The following is a 27,234-nucleotide window of genomic DNA, read 5'->3' as shown; positions in this document are numbered from 1 at the left end:
CTTTTTCATTCTTAGCCACGTGTGAAATAATGAATTGGCTACAAAACTGTTGTACTGAACTTTAATGCAGAGGTCATTGAAATTGGTCATGGGCTTTTTGTGAACTTAGGAGCCTTCATGCACCTGACTGGCTAATTATTTTTTCAAATTACCTTTGGAATAGAAAGCTTTTCCCATTTTATTACAGAAGTCCCATGTTCTGTGGCTTTCATGCTTGTACTTCAAAGACATCTTTTAATAAACTTGTGAAGTAGGGTTTTTTTAAATTGTAAAATTTACCATCCTTTGCTCAAACTATGGTTGTCTTCTTTACATTTGTCTAGATTAAGTTATGATCTAGTTTGAGTTAGAATAGGAGTAGCCAGCTGTCCTGATCTGATAGATTTTGGAATAAAATCTCTGGCCAAGATCCAGGAAGTCTCACTCGGTGAGAGTCAAGAAGAGCACAGATCAGCAGGGTCGGGGCAGTTTTCCATGGGTCCTCAAGGACCCCTTGTTTTGGGCTGAGGATGCTCGATGGATGTTTGGGTTCTGTGGCAGTTCCAGCAGCCCAGCAAGGCTGGGTTTCTGATCCCACAACACCCCAACAGTGTCACCCATCATCAGGCAGCTTTAATTAGCATAAGAAAATAGCATGTCACATTTCTCACTCTACTAGAGAATGAGCTTGTAATATCAGAAGTAATTCTGACTTTGGAAGCCAAGCAAGTTTATAAATTAAGTTCCCCCACACATCACTCACTGTCTGTATCTTCTTCCCACCTTGATACTCAGTTGTCAGGTGGATATTTGGAATACTATCAATTGTTTAAGTGAGCTGTTTCCTTGGTTTGCTTCTCACTTTGCTGTGTGCACTTTGCTCTGCAGCACAAGAGTTAAAAGGTTGCTGTAGTCAGGTACAGGCTATTTCTCTTTTGTAGTTCTGAATGGAGAGAGAATAAAAGGAAGAAAATCTTATTTGCCATTATATTACTGTTTCTATTGAGGGAATGCCTGGGAAAGGAAATATTTCTGCTGCTGAGGCAGAAAACAAATCTATCTCCAGCACTATTAGGCAATTCTGCCACTGAGCTCTTTCTGTAAAAATCGCCTTAACTCCCATTCTAAGGATAATTTAACAATATCCTAATAATTTTCCTGTTTCTCTACTATGTCTTTTTTTCTCCCCACAGTATTTTTTAAGTCCTCCCAGAAAACACACTGAATGCAATTTGAAAAGGTCTTAAACCTCTTCAGTGATTTTGCTTGCAGGCCAAGTGAACTGGGACTTGTAAGCAAAGCTGCTGCTTTGGAAAGGCTCACCCTGCTGCATTAAATATTTATTTTGAAAAGATAGGATTTTACTTTTTGCTAATGAGCGGTTCAGTAGTTTAATTTAGAACTTTGACATGTCTGTATATACCTGTAGCAGACTGTTTGAACAATGTGAGAAAACAGGTTGGAAACTTGAAAATCGTTTTCATCATGGGGGGTTGAACAGTTTCAAAAGCCATCCTAAACATGCAGGTGGCTGTGTGAGACTTAGACAATCATCTTTATATTTTGTAGTGGCATTCAGTGGACTTGTGTAAAAGAAATGAAGTAGCATGTAAGAAGGGGAGTTGAAAGAAGAGCTGATCTTGCACAGTCTGCAGAGGGCATTGCTCCTGTGGTGGCACCTTGGGTGGCTCAATATGCAGCTGTTTATTCTTAGCTCCTGCCTGTGTCATGCTGCTGTGTGATGGAAGTCCAAAAGGAAGCCCAAACCCAAGGGTTAAAAGTTTATTGTAATAAAAGTCAGTATGGAATAAATAGTTTGGACAATACTGTTGAAGAAAGGACACCTAAATTATAAATATGACTGGAGGGTGTTCAGATTTTCATATCTGGTGTCTCTGAAACACAGCACAGGGCATGTACCACAACCTCCCTGTCAGCAGAACTTAAGGGTATAGGGGAAAAGTGTTCTGTGTGCATTTTTAAAAAATGACTTGTTCTCCATCACATGTTGTTCCTGTTTTACCATAAAAAAAGAACAAATAAACAATTTGGCCCTGTGCTCCTCTGTGGTGAAAACTTTAAATGTCTGTCTGATTGTCTGAATGGGTAAGGTAAGACTTAAGGTGAAAGGGAAGGATAGATACTGGCCCTTAAATTCAAATCAAGCCTTATCTTCATTGTTTTCAATCAAAATCAAATTAATTCATTGCTTCACCTTCATAAGTAGCTATTAAAATTCAAACCTATTTCTTCATACACTCGCTTGTTTTTAGTTATGCAGAAACAAGTTCCAATGGAATTAATGATAATCAGGGTTGAACTTGACATGCTTTTACTTACGGTAAACCACTCTTTAACACATTTTTTTATGTGACAATCCTAACCATTTAAAATTGTCCAGACAACCTTTTCCCTTTTGCAGTCTTAATAAACAGCTGTGAGAATACAGCAAAATCCTTACACGGGAAAAAATTCAGTTATACTCTAACACAACTTGATGGCTGGAAAAAAGATTAGAGCCTGCACTGTACAGGCAGTGAATTTTGTTTGAAACACAGATACCTAGTCTGAAATTTTACAGGCATTTTCTTGTAAAACTTTGTGCTCGATTTTTTTTTTTCGAGTTTTTGAAGGGAGAGGTGACTTTTGTTGCATCTTGCCCATATTATGTCAAAGCCTTGCAGAGAATCTGGGATCGCCTGACTCACTGATTCAGATCCTCTGTCACATGCCCTCCCATGCTGTAATGCTCTTCATAAATGAATCAAGCTTTATCTTTAGACTGACAGACTTTGCATTTTTGAGAGGTGGATGTTGTGTCTGCACACTTGGTATTTAGTGTATCTCCCAAAACTGTCAAAAGAATGCAAAGTTACAGCATCTCCTTAACATGTTAAAGAGGTTTCACATAATTCTTTTTCTCATATCTTTTTACACAGCTAAGGGAAGCTTTCAGTTGCATCAGGTCCAGATTGGTGCTAGTTTGTGCTCTTTGCATTTATTTTGTTTCTAGATACTCAGTTACACCCTGTGCATTCAAGGCAGTCTTGTGCTAAAGTATTGTTTTCAAAAGCAGTTGGTTCCAGGGATTTTTTGATTAGTCCTTCTCTCCTCTTTTCTGTGAGCTTTTCCTAATACTAGACTTTTCATGTCTGGAAACTTTATATAGACTATTACAGCAAAGATTGTAAGCAACTGTGATAAAGAGGTTTTTAAATCTCATTGTTGTCATCAGTCCAGTGTTTTAGAAAGGCATATGGAATCTTGTCCTTCAACTCAGCAATGAAACAATTTGTGAGAGACCAGAGGTAAAAAAAGGGAAGGAGTTGTATAACAATTCTTGCTCCTATTCCCTTTTTCCTCTACGCTCCAGAAAAGGTTTTATTTACTGGTGATTAATTTATGTTCTTTGAAATTAAAAAAAAATGACACATCAACCTGAGATCCTTTTGGTCCATGGATAAGCCATAGTAGCAAGTTATTGCAAGATGCTGGCTTGCAGAAAGCATGTTGTGTACATAAACATGTGGAAGTTGTATGACATTTCTGTAAATATTACTTTGTACAGAGTTACTGTTTAAAAAAAAAAAAAGCTTTGGGAATAAGTGTGCAGTTTTTTCAGCTGGGAGAGTGCTTGCATTTAAAGTATGAAGTTTAAATTTAGTAATTTCAGGCACAGTTCATAAGCCTGCCCCAAAATATCAGCAGTAGGGAACTCATCAGGTATTTTAGGTTTGTAATTTGGTTTTAAACATGCAATAGGTTGTTTCAGGTTGAGTAAATACTGTTTTCTTAATGCTGTAGTAGTCTGGTCTTTCCTAGATTTCACTGTATATTACTTAATAGAAACCAACTACTTTGGAGGATGCATGAGCAGGCTGTTGTTGTTGCTGTTTGTTTATTATTATAAGCTTCTGCACAAAGACTTTCTTGATGTGTGTTCTGCAGAGGTAGCAGAAAGGCTTCTACCGTAGACTTGATCAAAAATGTGATCCCTGTATTGAATGGAGGCAGGAGAGGAAAGGATCTTATTCCTGAAAACCAAATTAACCAACAACTGCAATTGGAAAGTGTATTCCTGCAACCCCAAATAAGTTCTTTATTCATGGCAAGTGTCAGGATTGCACAAACCTAATAAATCTGTTAAGTTCAAGATGTGTCTGTCTTCTCAGAATTGCACTGCCGAAACAATTATCCCTTCCTTCAGCTGGGTGTTGTCTGAAATAGCCATCTTTAATGGTGTGATTGATGTCTATTGGCAGTCCATAGGACCTGAGTAATTGTGGTTAAAAGTACTGAGGAAAAAGGGCTGTGTGTGATGCAGCACAATGGTGGGAGATAACTTACTGAGTGTTTGTTAGCAACTTGTACTGTGCTTGCGTCTTTCTTGAGAGGAGATCTGCTTGGTGTTCTGCAGAGAGGATGGAGCTAAACATATTTTTCGTTCGACTGTGATTAGCAATCACTTGCAAATAATCTGCAGTTGCCTCAGACTCCACAGTGCTGTTCCTGTTGGAGCTGCAGGAATATCCAGCTATCTATTTCAAATTCAGCCATCATCATCTTGTGGCCTTTCTGTTTATAGGTCAAGTCTTTTGTGACCAGAACTTCCACTAAGAAGCTCAAGATATTTCATGAGAAATATGAGTGGAATCATCATTTTCACTGTTTTCTTTATTGCTTTAGTAGCTTTACTCATTGTTTTAAAGGTCTACATTTAAAAATCCTTTAAAATCTGTTATTGTGCTAATTAATTAATATATGACATTTGAAAATAGGACAGAACATCTTATTCTGCTGAGTTCTGGTGCTTCAGTCAATAAGCACAGAAGTGAAAAGAGTTGGTTCACTTGAGAGATGCAGCAAGTGATATTTTAATGATCTTGCTCACTAATCTCCAAGAACTTTATAGCTTCCTCTGAACAAGTCCAGGAGGACCCTGTGCTAAACATCAGTCAGATTTACAACCCAATTATTTGCTAGAAGAAAAGAAACACTATTGTTTTCCAGTAAGTGGTGCTATCATTTGTTTGCTTAGTATAATTAATCTTCAAATGATCAAAGAATCTAAAATGCATCTTACAGTCTTGAAAGGCTGGGGGTTTCTGGAGGTGGGATGGGTGTGCATGAAGTTCAGATCTGATGATCAGTAATCACACTCTCCATTAAATATGGTCTTCCTTCCTAAAACTGGAGGTTTCTGTCACTTTCATAAGCGATATCTACACAATATCTACAAGAGCGTTTGCAGAAAGTGACGCTTCCTTAAAAATCACAGCATTTTGTTCTGGAATGTGAAGAGATTTTGTGCAATGTGCACTCAAATCTGAAGGCAGGTGTGAATATACATGATGTTGGTGCACTGGCATTTTTGACAAAAAGGCCAATTATGTTTGTTCTGAGAGAGATCATCAGGGTCAATCCTTAAAGACCGAATGAAGTACTACATTTTGCTTCTGTGAAGTTCTTTGAGAGAAGCATTACAGATGATTTTGATTTTGATCAAGTACTGATGTAAACAGTAGATTACATTTAGGAGACAAAAACTCATCACTGTGCTTAATTATATTAAGATCAAAAACTTAATCATGGAAGACATGCTAGAATACAGTGACGATAGTACCATGTAGTTCTTGTAAGCAAAGTCATTCATCTTAACATGTTAGGGTGAAAAAAAAAATCAATGTTTTCTGCATATCCACATCAATATGTTGTAATGATTTTTGCTCACTGTTACAGCAGCTTCATTATTTCAGTGGAAGTACCTTATATACACCAGCAAAGTATCTCTGATAATCAGATTACATCTAGAGTCTTCCTAAGTTGATAAAATTTTCTCTTATATTGTCATTTATATATGTATAATACAAAATAAAGCTTCTTCGGTGCTCAGCTTTTAATAATCCTGTTCATAATTAAATATAAATCTGACTAAAACATATTCTTCTACATTAAAGTCTTGTCATAAAAACATTTTGAATATAAACCTTCAATACTCAATAGAGCGATACAATATATATACACACACACAAATGCATTTTTTTTCTGTTAGTACCAAGCATTTTGTTCACTATTTGCACAACTTCACAGTCAAATGTTCTACACAATGACACTAAATCAGACTTCTGATTGCTCATTACTGTCAGGAATGACAGACGTTAAGGCAGCCTGACAGAAGCGATGCAGTGTTGACATTTTTGTTTTCTGTTCAATGTACAGTCGCAGTTTGTCTCTGAAGGTTTCCCCCAGAAAGCTGTAAATTAAGGGGTTTAAGCAGCTATTAGAAAAAGCTGCAAGGTTCACAATATGTCCTGTTAAAGGATAATCATGCCTGAAGGATGGGCTGTTTGAAGAGACGGGCTCGCTTTTCCTCTGGAGGAGTTGGACACTAATGAAGACGTTTTCAGGGAGCCAGCAGATAAAGAAAACCAGGACAACAACAAAAATCATGCGCAGAGCCTTCTGTCGCCGCAGCCGGAGACTCCTGTGCTTGTGTGCTTTTATAAGGACTCGAACAATTAATGAGTAACAAAGACCGATGATCACAAAGGGGATAATAAACCCCAGGGTTATCTCTAGCCACTGGATTTCTTTTACATCTGCAAAACAGAAATAGACCTCTCCGGTGTGTTGTAAGTGCACGGCTGTAAATGGGACTAGAGCTGCCGAAATGGATGCCATCCATATGAGCCCACAGCTCAGTCTAGCGTGCTGCATAGTGCGAAAGAGGTTGGACCTCATTACTTTGGCCAGGGCTAGGTATCTGTCAAAACTCATCCATGTCAGAAAGAAAATGCTGCTATACATGTTGATCTGAAGGAACAAAGACATAAAGGTACAGATGATGGTGATATCGTAATATTTCTCGTCAAGATTAAACACCTCAATGAGAGAATCAGCCACTAGAATGAGATCGGCCACTGCCAGGTTTATGAAGTAAAGGTCTGGGATTGTCATTTTTTCCCGAAAGCTGATGTTGACAACCAGTATCAGAATGTTTCCCACAAAACCAATGGGAAAAAGGAATATTGTGTAAAGACATGATAAGAAAAGGCCAATAACATATTGTTGGTGTTCTGATTTATCAGCTAATCTAGAGGATATGCTTTCGTTACACAAATGGGATCCATTCAGGTTAAAAGTTGTGCTGTTACATATAACAGGTGATACTGAGGCAGAATAAGTTTCCATGGTTAAAATATCTGCAGAAAAGATACTAGTACTCACAGTCTGGTGGCAATACCAAAAAAATCAGATTTTTGGTTGGTTTCAACTGAATTCCTAGTACACATTTTTGGTTGGAATTGAAAAAGAGACAGACTTTTGTATAGGAAATTAAAATGCTTTAAAAGTCAGATTAATTAGACTTAAAACTGACTGAAATGTAATACTACAGATAGTGAATGTCTTAATTTGTTTTATAGGATACTATATAGATCTTAAATAAGAGAATTTGCAGTTCCTGTATGCCTTAAGATCATGTAGGAATCTTTTTACCATGGTGGTACTTGGGTCTCTTTAATAAAAGCTTTTCAGCAGCAGTGTTCCTTCATGCAAGTTGGAAGGCAGTGGAATTTTAGCTCCATTTGTTTTCTTTTAATAATCAATGAACATCCTTGGACCTGCAATTTGCAAATGGAAAACGATTAATCTCATATTCCAGCACTGTTCCGTGTGCCATTAGCTTCTGCTAACTTGAATCACAGCCGAGGTTGTGGGAAACATCATGTTCTGATATAAATGCAAAGGTTCACTTAAAAGAGTTTGAATTTGTTCTAGATCAAAATACCATCATGAGGGCAAGTCTGTTAAAATTGTGTGTGCCCATCAGGGGTTCAGTATTAAAAAATTAAGAAATACAGAGAAATCAAAGGAGTGACTTTAACCTAATATAGGAAAACTGTATTTTTAAATATATATACAGACGTATTTATTTTGTCAGCTTGTAAGGGTAATAAATAGCAGAGTCTGTGGCTGAGAAGGCAACAGAGATGAAAAGCAGTTGGTTCCTGCTGCTTTCAGTGGGAGGGAAAGGCACATTTTAGAAATGGAGGTAATACAAGCAGCATATTGATTTACACCAACATTATTATACTCAATTTGTTTTCTGTTATTTATTAAGTTTCACTGACTTCCGGGTAGAAATGGAAAATAACCAGTTATCAGATTTGTTTACTTCTAAATGTTGAATGTTATGCAGTTGAAGCATTGCTAGAAGTTTATTTTAAAAAAGAAAGAGCCAAACAAAAAACACCCCAAACAAATAAAACAGCAAGAAAATTGTAAACCAGGCTATTTTGTGCTAAATTTAAAATATTTTACATTGCTTTAATCTGCATCTTACTATCAAACCACGGATTTTTATTTACAGGAAAACACATTTATAAAATTGTTTGTCAGTAAAATTCATTCATATTTCCACATTTTAATAACTTAAATCCTACCTGTGTGCAGTCTGGGGGAGGAAAAAGCAGATTACTAGTGGTGTAGGAGGGTTAGAATAGTTTTAGTCAGAAATACAGCTCTGAGTTTCCTTCAATGTATTCAAGTAATCAGAAACAGCTACAGATACTTAAATAAAGATACAGGTTCCAGAGCTTTGATTTCATAATGAAACAGGTAGAAGTTCCCAGTATCTGTTGCTGTGTTTTGAATGATTTTAATAGTGCAAGTCTTCGTGCTAAAATATCCATATGAAATTATGCTCATTAGAAGGTTCAATGTTTGTTTCAAGCAGCTGTGAAGTCAGACATAAACTGTTGTCTTTATGTAACAGCCTTTTATTTGTGAATAAGGCAGTAAAATAGATTTAAATACAATAAAAGATAAGTAACAGCCTGAGCAATTGATTTTAAAAGGTCCGTAGGTGGTCAGATTTTAATTGCATCTGAAAGGCTGCCAAAAGCCAAGCAATTAAAAGCATTACAGGTAGCTATGTACTGTGAAACACTTTATTTTACCTTAATTCCATTTCTCCCGAGCTGGTTTTCCTGCAGACAGCAGCAGGCTGCTCCTTGCTGGGTGCACACGTAATGGATGTGCCAACTTCCACTGTCCTCTCGGTAAAAACTTGCTTTTAGGTGTGCAGAGCTGCAGTGGGTGCCACCTGTTGATGATTCAGCAGTAAAAACAAAAATCATATAAAAGTCCTATTCTACTTTAAAACTTATTAAATAAAGGAGAGTTTACAAGAGGAAAATGCAGATCTTGCTGCATGTCCTTGGCAATAAAACAAGCTTTATAGATTCCCAGGGTTGTTCTAATTTGTGTGCAGTTGAAGTGCTGCTGAACAGCCTTATAAGGCTAGAATTAACCCTGTTTCTGCTGGTTTCCTTTTTTACTAGAACTACTCAAACATCTTTCTCTTGTATTTGTCAGTTTTATTTTGCCTCTTGTTCATTGCACCCTCCTTTCTGCCTCTGGTGTTTTTTAGAGTTTTATAGTCCGTTGAAATCTAGAGCTCAGCTGAGCAATAATGAAGAGATTTATTTGCAGATTGCAATGAAGCATATTTTACATAAATATAAAGCAATTATTACTGTTATTTGTGCTATTTTTTAAAAGCCTCTGGGCAATCTAAAGGGAAATATTGGATTGAAGACATCAAGCATCTGAGAATGGTCCTTTTCTAAACGGAGAAGATAAATTTCAGTTTTCCTACCTTCAAGTCGATCCCATTTTGCCTGTTTGTATTTAAATTTTCAGGTGTATGTTGTCATTCTCTTACTTCTTAGAATTTCTCAGCTCAAAATCACATGGAGGAAATAAGCTTACCCTACAGAGAATGAGGAGCCTCAGTTTTGCATGAAACACCAGTGCTGCAGGTGGAGTTTTGCATTTCATCCGCGGGGGGTAAAAAAACCTACTTGACGTTTCAAGTAACACCACCTACTGGTGGCCAGAATTCTTAGAATGGGAAGAAAGTCAAATCTTCCTCATAAAAGAGCAGTATTTTACTTGTGACAGTTGCTTTCTGTGGTTATGTTGATCTGACACCTGAACGTTCAGTGCCCTGACTGGCTTTGCTGCAGCATTCTGCTGCTGCTGGAATGAGATGAATGGGATCTCAGCATTTAGGACTTCAGGAAGACAGTGTGACAGTTTCAGAAGTGTGGAGTAAGCAATTAACATGTCATTATAACGGATGTATGACACCAATTACAGTGGTCAAATATCTTTAGATTACAAAGAACCTCTGTGTAGGAAAGTGAAGCAGAGGTTCTTTAAGTGAGTGGCTTTGGGAGCAGAAGGCCTTTGCCTTCTTTGAGGCAAATACATTATTTGCTGTTTTTTCTGCAACACACCGTGCCTGGGAATAGAGGATTTTGGCAGTGCTATTTAAAAAGTTTTTAAAGATGTTCTTGCATGATGGCTCTTGGTAAATAGTTTTGGAATCAGTTATTATTTAGATCAAAAGAATGTTTGTGCAGATTGGTGCTGGTCAAATTTCTTGAACAGAAGATTTCCACTGTGTGTGGAACGGGGTGTTTTAATACAGGGTGATGAGGACAGAGCCTAAAGCCTTTTGCTTTGAGACGTGTACAAATATGATTGCATTGTAGGACTAGATTATTGTAAATGTTAGAAAAATCTTGTGATACCAGCTTTGAAGGTCTTAATTTTTTGCTGTCATAAAAGAACAGGATTAAAAAGAGTCTTTATTGTTGTTTGTTGATCATGTGGTTTTACTTAGTTCTGTCCTTGAGAGCTTCCACTGATCTTGCAAGGGCCTGAAGGATTTTTTACTTTTCTTCATGTGTAACATTTGCTTCTGGATGTCAGTTGTTTGTTATTATGGGGGCCTGGATTTGATAATCAGCTGGTCTGTCTGTCTTTGCTTGTCTATCTTTGAATATCAACTGATTTACTATTAAGTTGTATAATTCTGAATGATAATTTTCTTGTTTGGTAAGAATTATGTCACTTTGCCATGCTTCCAGAGTTGTGAGAAAATTCTCTTTCAAACGACCCATGAAGTAGCTGTTTTCTGTGCTGTGAAGAACTGTGAAGCATAAGAGGTTATATTTAGTATTATAGTAATTTTGTATGTTACTATATTGTAATTAATGGGTCCTGTATTTCTCTAAATATTTTGTGAGATGATCGTGCAAATTGTCTGAATCCTGTTTCCTAAAACAGATCTCAGCATTTTCAGGCCCTTGTTTATGCAGTCAAATTATTGTTACTGATTAATCTATCTTAATCTCACTGTTTGTAATTTCCATATTCCATAAAATACTTCAAAGTATAGCAGCTGCTGAACATTGTACTTGTGCTCTTTCCCTGTCAGTATTCCACAGGACTTCACAGTGATTGCCTTAATGATCCATGGTCACAGTTGTGACAGTGTTGAGTCTTAAAGCTCCAGCTCTCTTACCTTCCTGTGAGTGTTGCTGAGAAAATCTGTGAAAGCAACTGGTGCAGTAGAATTTGTATAATGTCAGACCTCAGTAATCCAGCATTTGGAATTTTCCTGGTTTGTTTTTAGGTAGCAGTCAATGTGTAAAGCTCTGTAAATATCTCAGTAAACATGTCTTAACACCAGACAGCCTTTCAGAAGCAGTGGTGCAGTTGTGATGTACTTCAGTGCACCAAGAGGCTGAATCTGGGGTGTATTAGAAGATATTCTGTGTAACTTAGCAGACTTCAACATATGTGCCTGTTACAGTGCTGCTAAAGGTGGCAGCTGAGGAGGAAGTGGGAGGTGTGAGTATGGGAGAGAGCAGTGTTGAGAGGTCTGATGCATCCCAGCTCTTGTGCCAGCACTCTGTGGCAGTCTCTCCAGCTGGGTAAACCCTCTAAGATGGAAGAGACTCTTGGATTCTGTCAGAAGTGTGGAAGTGTATTGGGTATGGAGCTGTTGAGTCCTGGAGAAATTAGATCAGGGCAAGGGTATAGAAAGCTGAAAAAAAGTAAGGCTCTGTTTTTCATGGAAGGGGAAGGAAGCATAAATTAAAATTGTATTGGCATGCTTGAACTGTAATATAACCATTTGCAAAAGAAATAAGATTTGTGTAAGAATCTCTTCTGAAACTATCTCTAGAGGAAATACAGGCGCTCTGGTACTGTTCATGAGGTTTTCCAGGTAGACTGATGTCCAGATCCTCTCTCACCTTTTTCAACCACTGAATGAAATCAGCATCCATTACCCTGCTCTAGAGCACCCTCATACTTTATCCTGTCCAGCCTCAGTAGCAAATAATCTTTCTTGCAAATAATCAAACTTAGTTTGAGCTGGAATTAATTGTGTTTTGTGCCTTCAGAAAACTTTGGGTGGAGTATATTTTGTGTATTTAGGCTTTCCAGTTGCCAGTAATTCTGAGAATGCATTTTTCTTACTAAAAATAATTTTTTAAAGTTCAGCCTTTTCCTTTTGGAGGGACTACACCCATTCAAACCCATTCAAACTATTCTGGTAAAACCTTTTTTATTTTTCTTAAAGCATATATTACAAAACTCTTAAGGGATAATCTAAAAATTTCACTAAATGGGGCCACAAAATGTTGTCTAGTGAAAGATCACATTATCCTAGAATGGTTTAGTTTGGAAAGGATCTTAAAGATCATCTAGATCCAAGCCCTCTGCCATGAGCAGAGACGCCTTCCACTAAACCAGAGTGCTCAAAGCCCCATCATAGGACTTCAGGCTCTATTCAAAGGCTCTTTAAAATTTTTTTTTGCAAAACATCAGTGATTTTTAATTTAGTGGCTGAGTGTGGCATTCCTTTGCTGGATGCTTTTACCATGGAAGTGAAATGCATTCTTTCATTCTATCCATTAGTGAACTTGTCTGTCGTGCAACATATATGGTGGACACATTATGGAGAGTACTTACTTTGGCTGAATTGCTTGAGTTTTCACCATGCCCCAAATCTTCTGCAGCTACCTCAAAATCAAGATAAATAATACTCAAGTCCTTTCAGTGTCTGTAAGTTTAATATTAGAATAGAATGTAACTAAGGGCAGACTTAGAAATACATGTAGGGATGTAGCAGCTTGAGTTGTGATTCAAGTGTGCACATCTAGTCTCTAGCTCAAATGTTGTTTGCAATGGGATCAGATCAAGTTTGAGCCAGCTGGTTCAGTAATGATGAGTCCTGAGTTCTTTTCTAAAACGTGTTACCAACTCAGAAATTCAAGCTTTAATTTCAGCAGCCTGATCATTTCTCTTCTGCTGAATAAAATGGTTTTTTCAAATGAAGACCAAAGTCGTGGAAAGATACAAATATTACCAAGGCAGTAGTAAAATATTCCCCTTTGAACTTTCCAGTATATCCCTTCAGTTAATTTTGACAGCCTGCCTATAAAAATATATGCTGTATTTTTTCTGGAACATACTGTTCACAACTGGGTGAAGCCTGGGAGAAGTGAGGGTTCAACTGAGCTGCTGCTTGCATAAGAGAAAAAAAATCTCAGAGCATGGAGATTTTATTTTGCTCTTAAAAATATTCTTTGGATTATTAATTATTTTAAAAATATTACTTTAAATCTTAGCTAAAACTGCTCTTTTCCCTCATATCAGACTGTATTAGAAGGATTTTGGGAAACTGCTTGTGTTCCTTCCCTGTTGCACGTAGGGGTGTTTGCTTTCATATTCTAGCTGGATGCAAGTAGATTTTCTCTAGGACCACATGTTCATTGCCCTAAACTTTATTGTAAGCTCTGACTTTTTCAAGAATAAGTCTATGAAAACATTTCTCTATTGCTAAAATTTATACTCATAACTATTTGACTTACAGTTTTGCATTTTTCAACCTCTTCCCTCATGTTTACCTTGGTTTTCTCATATTCAGTTGCAAAGTCTTTTCACTGTACAGAGAGATTTCTTCATGGCAATATAACCAGCCATCCAGAAAATACTCAGGTTTTTTCCACGTGGACAGGGAAGAGATCAGAGTACACATACTCACATCTCACAGATGGCTGCCAGGAGCTTTCCCCAGGAGTGCTCACAGACTCACACAGAGTTGTTCATTCTGCCAAGGTGTGCTCACTCTCACATCCTACATCTGACAGTAGGTCCCTACAGGTTTTTTTGTCTGTGACACTTGGGTATGGCTCTGCTCTAGCTGTGTACCCTGCTGAGAGCATCATGAAGCACCAGTGTGCCCTGCTCAACCCCATGCCTCTTCACAGGTGTGTTACTGGCATTCACTCACATCACTTTCCAGGTCCCAGCCAGCTTTTACTGACTCAATTTTCTTTTAGGCACCTTTCAAAGTAACTCAGAAACAACACAATATTTATTCTTTTATCCTTAAATATAAAATGTATGGAAGCTGTAAGTAAAGTAGAATCATTTGCACATAATTCCCACACTACAAAATATCCTCCTCATCCGTGCAGCTGAAACTCTGCCTTTCTGAGCTAGGATAAACAGCTTGCATCTTCTGACATATTCTTTCACTCAGTCTGTCAGCTTTTTCAGTGATGTACAGTTCCTTCAACTCATCTCTTCAGACTTTTTACTGCAAGGCTGATCTTTGGTCTTTGTTGTTTAATCTCCCTCTTCTCAGGTGTAAAACAAAACCTCTGATGCCATCTGAGAATTCCTTTCACAAGTATGAAATTGGCTCTTGTGTTCAAAGAGATGAGTCTTATCTGCCTACTTCCTTTCTGACCACGTTCTATAATGATCTGTTTATATGTAGAGTCCTTTAATTATCCATCTGTTCATGCTGGCAGCAGAACAAAATTGAACAGGGGAACAGGCTGACACAATGTAATGCAGACATCTTACCAGCTGATTTTTACATCTTGTGGAAATGTTGATCCTTACAGTCATGGTGGGATTACAGATTGCCCTTTGTTTGCATGTGATGCAGTCATGGTCCATACCTGTCAGGATTTGGATGTCCAAGACTAGATCCATATCTCTAGGTACTTGATCTATATTCTGCATGATTGTTGTTCTTCCAATTCTGCACTTGGCTGTTGGCTTGTGGAAGATGTTCATCTTGATCAATCAGTTCCTGCTGTTCTCTCTTAGGCAGCCCATGATGATTTACACCAGCTCCCCACATAAATCTGGAAGACCTCATCAGGAAGATCTTTCAAAGGATATAACTGCAAAAAAACCCTTCTCAGTTCCATTAGCACCTGGGTTTCATACAAAGGCACAGATTTAAGCATCAAAATAGCTTTTCTCAGAACTCTTCAAGTTGCTTTCTCATCACAGTGCTGTGTTTTTGTAACTTTGCCATCTGAGTCTACGTCATTATCCAAGTTTTAGTACAATTCTGTGCTTTTCCTGTTTCCGTTCTCTCCGCTTCTGTAAGAGAAGGTGAAGCCGAAGCCAAATGCCTAAGGTGGCTCCTGGCCAGATTTGGTGGCAGTAATAGTGTGCTGAAAGCAAGCATCTACAGCTTTGCACCTACATCTCAGCCTGCATCAGCTACTGATCCTGCAGGGCTTCATCCAAACTCCTGCACCCCAACCGTTGTATTCTAATTCAGATTTTTTCATCTTTTTGCACCATTTACCCATCAACTCTCATCTAAATGTACAATGCTTGTCTTTAGCAGAGCCTTGATTCCACTTGGGAACTGGGGCTTGGGTTTTGTTTGCCTTCTTAAAAATATACCTCAGTTTTACAGTTCTGAGCTGGCTTTCCTCTGTTTTTCAGTTAGTGTATTACTGAAAATGTGGCTCTTCCAATGACTTTGTACTTCTGAATGAACTCATCAGGAATGGCTTAAATCAGTCATTGCTGTAAGTCTAAATGCAAAGTAGAAGCTGAGAGTACATTAACAAAAAGCTTTCATTCTTGCACAAAGTTTTAATTAGCCATCCTATTGATCTTTCCAGTTCAGTGCCTCACAAAGGACCCAAAGCTTTCCTTTATAGACCCGTGTTTCCGTTAATTTGATTTCTTTCTTTTTTTTTGGCACAGGAATTCAGACAAAAACTTCACTGCTGCTGCCACTAGAATTATATATACCAGTTACATACCAGTGTTATAGAAATATGTAGTTTGAAGGGTAAGAAGTCAAAGGAAGAAGCGCACCTGAGAAAATGCTCTGACTCTACAGATTTTGACCTTTGTTCAAAGTTGCTTCCTGCCACATTTTTGTTTGCAGCTCTGCTAGGGCATTGATATTACTGCAGAAGCACAGTTCTATGGCAACAGTACTCATCTTTCTACCTCACTTAGAAGCAATGGCTTGCAGAAAAATAGATTATTTAAATATACATGTATATATGAAAAAACCCTATAGCCCCAGACCCTGGAAGTTTTCTTACAGGTTCCACTGTAAGTCCCAGAACTGACCATCTTTTTTCTTCCAGTACTGCTAGCTGTAAGATAGGCCAAGTTTGGGTTCTAAAGAAGGAACAACTGCCCTTTTTTTGAAGAAGTAAAAAACCAAACAAAAACCCACAAGCTAAAAAGCAAAGTGGATTGACAGTTGTTTAGAAGAGCAAGAATTACTGAGACTCCCTTTGATGGGCTGGGGCTGCTTCTGGTATTTCAAGGTGATTGTTGGCACGGGTTTTCCTTCGGCACATATGTATGACTCTAAGTACTTCATCCTTGCATGGTTTATGAAAAAAAAGTAAAACTACCAAACTAGCACAGCTCTCACAGAACAGCACTATTTCTGCAATGTTCATCACAAGCTCGTTCTTTGTCGTTCCAATGCTCCTCTGCAGTTTCAGTGCTGTCCTGAAGAGAATCATGACGTTATAAAACAGGCGGCAGATGAACATTGTCGCGCTGATGGTGTACACGGCAGGGTAAGCGCGGATGTGCTGCTGCAAGGATGGAGCTCCTGCAGGTGCTTCTTTAGCACACAGAACAATAAACCAGAGGATCTGGAGCAATGATGGGATTCCAAACCCAAAGATGAATTTAACAATCTCATATTCAGGCCATGCAAATAATGGATCCAACTGGCACTGTACTTCCAGGTGGTAATTATCAGTGCCAACCAGCACTGCCTCTGTCAGGGACAAACAGAAGGTGCATGTGAGTACAAGCCCAACACACAAGATGGGTCTTTGGGTGGCTTTGCAGAGATCAGTCCATGGTGGAAATCTCTCCAGTAATAGTGTGAGAATTGTCAAAATGAAAACATACTGAGAACTGAAATAACCAAAGTTGAAAAAAAATGACAGTACGCTACAGGTAAGGTGGGTTGCTGTTAAATAGTCAGGTCTAGTAATGACAGTAAAGGAGAAAAATATCATTATGATATTGCTGATGGTGAAGTGCAGAAGAAGTAAGTCCAAGCTTGCTCTTTTATTCTGCAAATGATTCTTTATGAAAATGATCAAAATACATATGCCAGCTATTAATCCAGTGGGTACAAAAAGGGCAATGTAACAGTGCATAACTCTGGATATGATGTTTTGAGAAGTTATGACAGCTTCAATTTCTTCTGTGGAATTGAAAGGCTGGCTCTTGCTTGGGTAGCTGATCCACGTCATGTTGTGAGAAGTCATCCTGCTTTCCACACTGTGCTTATTTTCTGTTCAACAGTGTTTGAAACTGAACTGGAAAAGGAAGGTGAAACAAGTTTTAAATTACAGTTTTAATGCCTATTTTTGCATTGAATATATTATGTGCAGTCAGGCGTATCAACCATTTGTTCAGAATAAATGCTGTAATTTCTTGGTGGATTTTACACTCCTGTGTTATTACCCAAGTTAGCTTGAAATTATTTTTAACCAGACAAATCTGCCTTTTTTATTTTTGATGTGGTTTCTGCTCTTACCACTCCTTGCTTTGCCTCACTTGATGCAGCTCAGCTTTGTGGACAGCCAGGATCCAGCACACTCATGTTGCCTGTGGAATACATGGAATCCTGGCTGTTCAGAGGGTGAGGAAGGAGCTGGCTCTGTTTAGGTGGAGCTGCTTTTCCTCCCCATCTCGCCAAAAAAGGCCAGGGCGGTTTGCAGGGCAATCCAGTGTGTGGGCAGCAGCTCCAGCCACAAAAAGCTCCACTGTCCTGTCACAAGGGTGGGAATTTTGTATCATTTGAACCCAGCTGCAGTCTCACACCACATACTGAGGAAAATGCAAAGATAATCACAATATGAGGCATGAGCCACATTCCTTTCTTTGTTTTAGTTTTGCTTCCTTTCTGTTCTGAAAAAAAGCCTTTCATAGCTGCAGTCTGTGCTGAGGAGCCTGTATAAAATTAATGAGAATGTTTAAGAACTGTTATGAACAAACTGCTTTTATACCAAAACATCTTTATACATTAATAACACTGTCATTTCTTAGATGTAGCCGTTGCATAAAACAGCAAAAACATAATAATGCTTTTCTGCATGCTCAACTTTGAGAAAACGATTACTGGTGCATTATAAACCTGTTGATAAAGTTTTAGCAAGGACCATTTATTACAGCTGCATTAGAAATTCCTGGAAATAGGGAATTTTGAGAGTAATATGGTTAGGCTGTTAGCTGTAATGACTCTGTGATATGTTGATACAATGATTTTGTTACTGTATAAATGCTTGGAGGCTCCTTTTCTTTTAAGCCAAAAAGCTTTTATGAAAACATAATACGTACTTGTGGAAAACTGTAATGGATTTAGAAATATGCATTTTCTAGACCACCTAAAAGCATAATTAGCTCAACTTCTAAGAGGAAATTTCTGTGCACCTTGTACTGATTGATACAGAAAATAACATACCTTTTTTAGTTGCAAAGATTAAATATATTTAAACATGAGATAATGAACCCATATTCCTAATTAATTTGGAACATCTGATTAAAGATGTTCCTCAGCACTGGAGAAAGTTAAACAAATAGGCATTTTTACTGTGTGGAGTGTTTTCTGGGGAAAAAAAATCTTTTTTTATTCACAAATATTCCAATTTTGTATTAGACTTTGGTGTTTTTACTGTGTTCTGTTTTACCTAAAGCTGGTCTGAACAAGCAGGCAAAGAGAGGACCATGGAGTTCTCCCTACAGAAGTTTCTATAACTCACAGTGGCAAGAAACTGCATACTTAGTTGTACATAATGCCTTTTCCATAAGGGGATTCTAGTGATATTAACTCTTAAAATGAAAGTAATGTTAAATTGGTAAAAATTCATAGAGATGCATTAATGTTTCTAAGCAGTGCTCATTATAGATAAATCAGTGTCTTAATACTGTTTGACAGTTAATTTATGGTTGTTACCTCTGACACTACTTCACATTTCTGATGTTTCTAATCTCTCCTCAAAATTGGAATTCTAATACTGGTTTTAATTAGAAAAGTTGACTTATCAAAGTGGCTTTGATTAAATGTGTATGTAATCTTATATAATTATAATTTCATTTATAGAAAAGCGTGGAGTTATGTTTTGATTCAGCAGTGTTCTTTGTCCCTTTTTAAAGACAGAGTTTCTTCCTTTGTAGAAAAGGTTATTTTCTGAGAGATTCCACTACAGGAAGGACTGATGCACCCAGGGAAGATGTTTTGTGTTACAGGTGGTCTTGCAGGAGGCGAGGTTGGCTGGTCAGACTCTGTGCCAGCCTCTGAACTGGGGTGCACCATGTAGGAAAGAACTGATGGGAAAAACAGGCAGAAGTCTCTGGAGCAAGTTAAGAGTCAATATAATTTTGAAGCTTAAAAATAGTTTATTAGATATGGGAAATTCTTATGTATGAAATTTTAACTTTTGCAATTCATTTCTTCTTAAATGCTTGGGGGGAGTCTCAAGGATGAAGGAAAATGTAAGTCAAATTTTGATTTTTTGTTAGGAGAGAGATTTGAAGCTTAATCTGGTGAAGGATTGTGGCCACTTGAGCATCTGAGAAATTCTGTTATCATCCCACACTGTAGATTCAAGGTCAGGAAATATTTACATTTAGAGCTGTTCCACCAGAGCCTCCAGTGTTACCTGCAAATTCCATCAGGCCTTTTGCAGGGCTGAATGGAAGAATTCAGTTCTGGTACTGTGAACATCTCCATTATCTTCTCAACAACTTCTATGGGCCAACTAACTGTGCTCACTGTCTTTGCAGAAAACCTCAGAATAATTTAGCAACATTCAGCTTTTCTGGTAACATCACTGCAAAGGAAACAAAGGCCATTGGGGTTTCACAGGAAATCACATGGCCTTAACGTCAAATTACAGGGGGGAAAAGGATACCAAAACTTGAATAAATGTGCTCAGGACCTGGCCTTGGTACTGATGCTGGGTTCAATATGACAATGGCAATGTATTTTTAATTTTATTTAAATACTCTTTGGGCATTTAAAACAAAGTAAGGCTTAACGCAGCATATTCCAGTAACTGCAGCTTACTGTGCAAGCAAGTGCAGCATCTTGGTTTCTCTTCCTGTACCCACCTGCTTGCACATTGGGGTGTGTTACTGACAGCCCAGCTGTGTTAAGCAGAGGCTAAGGCTGTGTTTTGCTCTCATGTGGTGTCAGGACGGATGCCTGAAACAGTTTCAGTTGCAACCACAGACATAACAATATTGTTAAATTATTAACACTGATGCTTCCTCTCCATCTAAATATTGTTATATTCACCTAAGTGTATGTCTTTTAAATTACCTCATCTGAGGAAGAATTTAAACTGAACAAAAGGAATCTCTTTAGCCTAGAATTAACATGCTCACTTTGGGGAAATAACACTGCAACTAAATATTTATTATTATAATCAGTGTAAGTATCAGAATACTGAGCTAAAGAAAAATTTTTAGCTGTGCTGTTTTAAAGGCAATCACCTTGGGATTCCCACACAAAGAAAATTTTACCAGAATTCTGTTTGCAGCTTTGCTGTGGCTAGTCAGCTTGATCATAAATCTTTTTTTGAATTCAATAAAATATTTATTACAGAAGAAGAAATATCTCCTAGCAGTTTGTAGCCAATCCTGAAATATTTTTAGTTTTGCAAATAAGATTAAAGTCAATGCTGTAGTTATTAACTTTCCCCCTTAAATTATTCCTAGAAGCTTGAAAGAATCACAATGATGATGTCAGGGACTCTTTTCATATTTGGTTCTGGTGTCTCACTATTAAAAAGAGCAAATGGTAGATTGGAGCTCAGGTTGTGGTAGGAAAGGCTCCTGTGCAGGGGGACAAGCAGACATGGCCAGTTCTTCCTACAAGCTGAACCATACCTGCATTCTCTCTAAAAAGGTCACCTCCACCTGAACATTTCTGACTTCCTGACAATCTGATTTTTTTTTTTTTAATATTTTGTCTCTTCATAATGAAGTCAATGAAATTTGAGGGTACATAGCACTTTTCAAGATGAATTGTTCACCACCCCATGAAGTGGCTGCATTAGGGTTTTCAAGCTGGGGTTATAAACTGGGCCCCACCAGAACAGCCTGACTCCCCTGCAGCCTCTGCAACGGATGGATTGGGAATAGTCCCAGATGGCACAACCTCTCTGGGGTTTTTGTTTGGTTTTTTGGGTTTTTGTTTGTTTGTTTTTGTTTTTTTTTTTTTTACATCATTGAGTAGCTTTAGAGATTCCTGTGACTGTAAGGTGCTCATCTATCATGTAAAGCAGCTCTTAGAAATTATCTTTCCACCTTTAAAGCATTCCCAGAGCATCAAGTTCATGCTTAGAATGAAATAACAGTGGAATGAAGGAGCTCCCTGCTTCTGCTGTAGTAGTATTAATGTTTGTAATTTTTTTCAGACTACTGGTAGTACTAATTTAATTTAAAATAAAAATATATGTTCCATGGGAGCAGCAGAGGGTGGCTTATTTCTCACATGATGTTTTATTTCAGAATATTCATACAGCTGGCCACATTTTTTTTTTTTTCAAAATACTTAGAGTTTCCGTCATAAAAAAATATAGGGAATTCATTATGTCATTTTCCTCTCCTGTGAGAAGATCTCGTATTCCCTCAGTTCTTGTATGGTTCTTGGATTTACTGCAGGGACATTCTTTTTTTTTTTTTCCAAATGCACGTAATGTTTATGTTCTGCTGTGGTGTGGGTGGAGGGGGTGACAACAGCAGCCAAGTCCTCAACTCTTTTACTGGAATCTGTCAGCTTACAGTGCAAACACCTCAAGACCCAAATTTTTCTTTTTTCTCTTACAGCATACTATGACATAAACTGACTTTTTTATCTCCATTTAGTCATGGTAGCTATGGCAGAAGCCAGGTCTATTTCTGTTTGTTTTATGATTCATTACTGAGGGAAATTTGCAATATGCTGCTTGGTTTATCTTTGTGTTGTCATGCTCCTGTCCCTTTATTTCAGGTTTCTTTTACTTTAATTTGCTATCAGTCACATCACAAATCCCTCCTTAACTTCATGTGGCCTCCCTTTTTTCTTGGATTTTTTTTTTTCCTCTTTCTATCCCTGTTTCCTCCCTATAATTCAGCAGTTAAAGCAAATATGTTTGATTTTCGCTTTCTGAAGCATAGTGAATACATTCCCCTTCACTTCCAACACAGTGAGCACAGTGTTCAAAAAACAGTTTAAAAATAGCAAGTTGTGAAAGGACTTTCAGTGCTGAGGGGACCTAGTCCTTAAGATTCCATTGGGTTTGGATTCCCCATCCCCACTTTAATGTTTAACTTTTGCAAAACGGGAGGTTTCAAGGAGACTTGTGTTTATTTAAAGTCTAGAAGGAAGAGCTCCTAAACCAGGGGAGTTTCTCCCTGGCAGCCAGAACTCTTCCTCTATAAAAGGTTTGGTAGGGCAGTCTTTCTGCACTCTGTCACCAGCCTTTAGAAGGAAAATATTCTTTCCTCCAGTCAGAAAGCAATATACATAACATTGCTCGTGAAGCTCTGCTGTTGGTAGGGATGTCCTGCAGTGACTTCAGCTAACACGTGATCTGGGGAGAGAAGATGTCCTTTCTGTTCACACTCTGTCTGCCAAGTTAAAAGACGGGGGGCAGCTTGCAGTATATGAGACTAAAATATGAAATACTATATTCATCTTTCTTGTAAGAGCTCAGTTCCTACTCTTGGGCAAGTATTTGAAGTCGTAAAGACTTAAGAAATCCTATGCTTAACTTGTGGAAAAGGAGCAGTTCCTGAGAAACCGAAAGCTTTTGGTTTTACTTTTCTAGAATATAAAGGAACTAACAGTGACTTAAACATAATCCCTGAACTGTTTCCTGTCCTATACACTGCCTGTAGCGGGGTTAGGATCATTTGACAATGTCCATCCTTTAAAAGACTGGTTTGAGGCAATGGTTGAAGTCATTTGTCCACACCACTAACCAGTAATTCATCATCCACCTTCCATTGGTTCAACAGGAGTGAAGTACGTACTGGAAAACAGTCTTCACATTTTCTCTACTTAATGCCCAGTTTTATCACAAATTTCAGCTTCATTATACATTTCTGCTTTTCTAGGACCTCTCCCAGATACAGTATTTTGCTTTGTGTAGTTCAAATGTTGCTAAAAAAGGGAAAACTAACAACTTTTAATTTAAAACTAACAACCTTAGCTTCACTGTTTGAGCCTCTTGAATAAAACATTGCATATTCAAAGTAATATAAAGCACTTAAAGCACTTACCTTTTCAAGAAATTGTTCCACAGAAACAACAGGCTGAGCCTTTCACTGAGAAATGGCAGATGAAATACAATTATTGTTTGGAGCTTATAGCCCTTTCTATTTCTGTAGAAAGCAGAGTGTATATATTACAGTAACTTCTTCAGCTGCTGTACATCACGGTGAAGAATCCAGGCGCTTGCTGCCTAAAAACTGTGCAGTTCTGCAGGGGAAACAGGAACTTGGCTGAAGTCATTCAAACCATACACGTTGCAAGTTTAGCAAACCTATGGTTTCATCATCATGTGACTTTAAAGTTCAGATTCTCCTCTGCAATGAGATATTTTAGAACAGAAAAGTAGTGTTTTGCCTGCCATTTCTAAGTATGTGAGGCCATCCAGTGGATTTTTTTTTCCTGTTCATGAAGTAATCCTACGCTCACTGGCCAGCCTTTGCAATTGCATTTTTTCCCAGTGTGCTGTGTGAAGTGCTAGAGGTCTAGAAAAGGAAAAGCCTGTGGAATAAATACCACACCACACCCTTTGCTTAATACAACAAAAGCTCCTCACAAAGCAGGGCATGTCAAACCATTAAGATCCCTGCTTAAAATAGGTGTATTTCTATTTTTCCAAAGGCTCTGGCTCTTGGAATACTCATGTTACTGTGTACATACAATAAATTATTTTTCCAGATGCTCTGCAATGACCATGAGGTGTTAAAAGACAAGACTTGGAGTATGAAGGATGTTTTGGGTCTGGCTCAGCATCAGTCAGTGACTTTGTTGAATAGTGTTCTTAAAACCTCAGATATAAATAAGCAAGAAAGTGTTGGCTCACGTTTTTTTTTTTTAGTGCAGCCCGTCTGTCTGGGATGTATCAGTAGCTTCATGTTTTCCTATACCTGCTCATGGGGAAGGGCATTTCTGTTGTAATATTTCAGTAACCTGCAGTGGCTTTTGTGGTTGAGAGGGTAGTTTGTGACCAGTGTATCAGCACTGTCTTTTCTTGGCTTCCCACTTGTTGCACTTTAACAAGGCTCAGTGAAAAACACATGGAAACTGCAAAGCGCTTCAAACAAGTGAAACGAGACAAATTTGTTTGAGTCTGAATTTCAAAATCAGAGTTGTGCATTACCTGGAGAAGATATTTTTAGCACTTGGTCTACATTTTGAGCTGAAGGTTAGCACGACTGCTCCAAATACTTCCTCAAGATTAGAGGTAGACTGGATGGAGGGTCTTGGGTTCCAGCAGTAGCTCAGAAACATTTCAGTTTTCAGGTTGAAGGTTCACATTGTTTGTGAGGTAACTGTTCTCTCGAGCAGTTCTTCAGTGGTTCAGGGGCTCTGTGAAATGTGATTTCCAATGAGCTTTATTCAGAATACTGTAATTCACACAGAGCCTTTGCTTTGATGATCTTATGTAGCAGTTTGTTGGACTGGGTAGGTTGTTTATTGTTTCCCTTTTGTTTACAGTAGTTCCTGCAAACTGTTACAGAAAACCTTGGGCAAAGTGGCAGTGCAGTGCAGGTGTTTTGTATGTAACATTTCCCTGTGGGCTGTACCCTAATCCAGGCTCATTCTGTTGGCAATAAATTCTTATAATTAAGAATGGTAAAGAAAAAATACGCATTGTCATTACATGCAAATCAGGTGATTCTTTTTATTTTTCTGTTGGTTTTTCAGTAAAGATGCAAATTTCAAGTGTCACCTTCTTCTTTCTAGGACTGAGGGCTGTGCAGAGAGCACAGCAAACTACGTAGGCATAGTGAAAAGATTGCTTTTGAAATTGCAGAAAAATTTCAGGAAGGTTTTGCTCATCAATTTAACTTTTTAGCTTCCAGAATGGATCACTTGTGCACTCGAGGCAATGCTGACCAGTTGCAACATGGTTTTGTTGCTGTACTTTCCACTGAAGTGCTTTGAATAGGCCCATTATTGATAACCCTGGGCTCTGCTGAGGGCAGGATGGGGGGGGAACTAAAATTATTTCTTGGCTGAGGGCCAGGAGCAAACTGCTGGGGATTTGTATCTTTTTGAATTTGCCTTGGGTGGGTGTACACAAGGATATCTGGCTGTGCCCTTGGGGTTTATTAGTAAAAGAGAGGCTGATCAATGCCTGCACGAATGTGAGGAATATTCAAACCACTCTTGACAAAGGTTTCAGTGACTCTGAGTTAATGAGCAGTAGGTGAGCAAGGAGTAACCCCCATGCAGAGATAAGCCCTGACACAGCAGAGCTGAGGCCACATTTCCTGTTACTCAGTAACCTCAGCTCTGACAATGCATGGACTGGATAAGCAGAGCTCCAAGGGAACTTATCCACTAATGACAAAATTGTATAAATGGAACCAGAAAAGGAAAAAGACAGAAGCTCTTTCTTATACCTCCCATCTTGGAAAAGTAATCAGAGAGCAAGCTCCCATCTCTAAAATGCATTCACCTTTACAGACATGAGTTCATACTTTGTCTGAAGCCTGTATTGAACATTCAGTGGTATTTAGGGAGCAAGATGATGTTTCCTACTTGGAATCAGGTGCACATAGCACAACACAATTTCAGAATTGTACACAGCTTGAGAGACTCACACATCAGAAAGCATCACATTTTACAGGTGGAGAAACTTGGCTACTGAGGAATTTCCAAGGTGATGGAATAAGTTAAAAGTCAGAGGAGAAATAGAAGTTAGAAAATAAAAGTTTCCCAACTATATTCTTTATTCTGTTTAGACTTTGCTGATTCCCATCTTGATAGCTGCAATTCTGCCTCATCTACAAAAACAAAATAATTTTTGAGGTATGTTAAGAGTTCTCAGGTGGAGTTTTAGCAGCAGCTTACTGTGCTGTTATTGTCACAGTTAATGTGTTAGTAAAAGAAAGGCAAAATATTGCTGTTGTGTGACCAGCTGCATCTTTCCTTAGAAAAAACAATAAACCAGTTTGTTTAATGTGCTTAAATGGTCACAGGGTACAAGTCATATGAGAATAGTGGCAAGCAGACTAGTGCTCAGTTGTGTAAAGGTTTCCCAAAGCTCCAGAAAATGGTTAAGTGATTGTGTTTGGGATGATGCATAATGTCATAATTATTTTTATTAGTGATTTATGGATTCGTGATTTTTTGGTGAAATTTCTTAGCGTGTATTAATTTACTTGCTGTCAGTGGAAAAAGTTGATGTGTGATAATGATGTTCTGGATAGGATGGAGGCAGGAAAGGTGAAGTTACAGGAGTGAAATATTTGTGAGATGCTGTGGCAATATTTAGGGATTGGCTGATAACATGTACAGCCACTAACTACCTACAGTGTGGGCTGTGGTGGGCAAAACTTGGGTTTATTTTTGAACACAACTGTTCATATGGCAAAATAAATATCTCCAGTACTGAGTGACAGATGTTGCTATAAAGAAAGCAGATGTGAATTACTTTTTTTTTTCTAACACCAATAATTTCTCTTAATTGACCCATATTACTGATGTGTTAACAGAGCACACATCCCTGACAGTAGGCTTAATTTGAAGTGAAGGCTCTTTCTCTCATACCCATGTGTGCCAGATGAGAGAAACTTCTCCATCCTGTCTGACAAACACTGTTCAATGCTTCTGGCTTGTGAGATGCTGCAGCCATGGAGATTTCAGTCTTTTTATTCTCTGGCTTCAGGCAGATCCATCCAGTGAAGTATTGTGGAGATGGTGATCCTATCTTGCTCATCTTCCTTCTGAACAATCCTGATCAGCTGTTCAGCAAAGAGCTGTGACGCTCAGTTGAGCATTAGAGCTCGTGTTTGCTTGGTGCTGCATCAGACAGCCCCAGGGTGATCACAGATCCATCCTGGAGAGCA

The 27,234-nt window shown here is 38.2% G+C and overlaps 3 protein-coding genes across 3 annotated transcripts in view; 1 reads left to right on the top strand and 2 right to left on the bottom strand.

The window, feature by feature from the left end:
- C17H7orf50 (chromosome 17 C7orf50 homolog) overlaps positions 1-27,234 on the top strand; it is a 119,598-nt gene that overhangs the window by 8,814 nt on the left and 83,550 nt on the right. The window lies entirely within an intron of this gene.
- On the bottom strand, positions 4,649-9,787 carry GPER1 (G protein-coupled estrogen receptor 1). The gene is made up of 3 exons (XM_059861983.1): positions 9,641-9,787; positions 8,940-9,085; positions 4,649-7,601 (listed from the first exon to the last, which is right to left on the bottom strand). The coding sequence occupies exon 3, from the start codon at positions 7,168-7,170 to the stop codon at positions 6,097-6,099; it is 1,074 nt and encodes a 357-aa protein (XP_059717966.1). The 5' UTR covers positions 7,171-7,601; positions 8,940-9,085; positions 9,641-9,787; the 3' UTR covers positions 4,649-6,096.
- On the bottom strand, positions 14,192-23,767 carry LOC132335348 (uncharacterized). The gene is made up of 2 exons (XM_059861812.1): positions 23,428-23,767; positions 14,192-17,471 (listed from the first exon to the last, which is right to left on the bottom strand). The coding sequence occupies exon 2, from the start codon at positions 17,418-17,420 to the stop codon at positions 16,404-16,406; it is 1,017 nt and encodes a 338-aa protein (XP_059717795.1). The 5' UTR covers positions 17,421-17,471; positions 23,428-23,767; the 3' UTR covers positions 14,192-16,403.

This window comes from Haemorhous mexicanus, chromosome 17 (assembly GCF_027477595.1).
Source record: "Haemorhous mexicanus isolate bHaeMex1 chromosome 17, bHaeMex1.pri, whole genome shotgun sequence".
In the NCBI taxonomy this organism is placed as follows: Eukaryota; Metazoa; Chordata; class Aves; order Passeriformes; family Fringillidae; genus Haemorhous; species Haemorhous mexicanus.
Note: the sequence above shows the minus strand (reverse complement) of the source record. Positions and strands in the feature narration are given on the sequence as shown.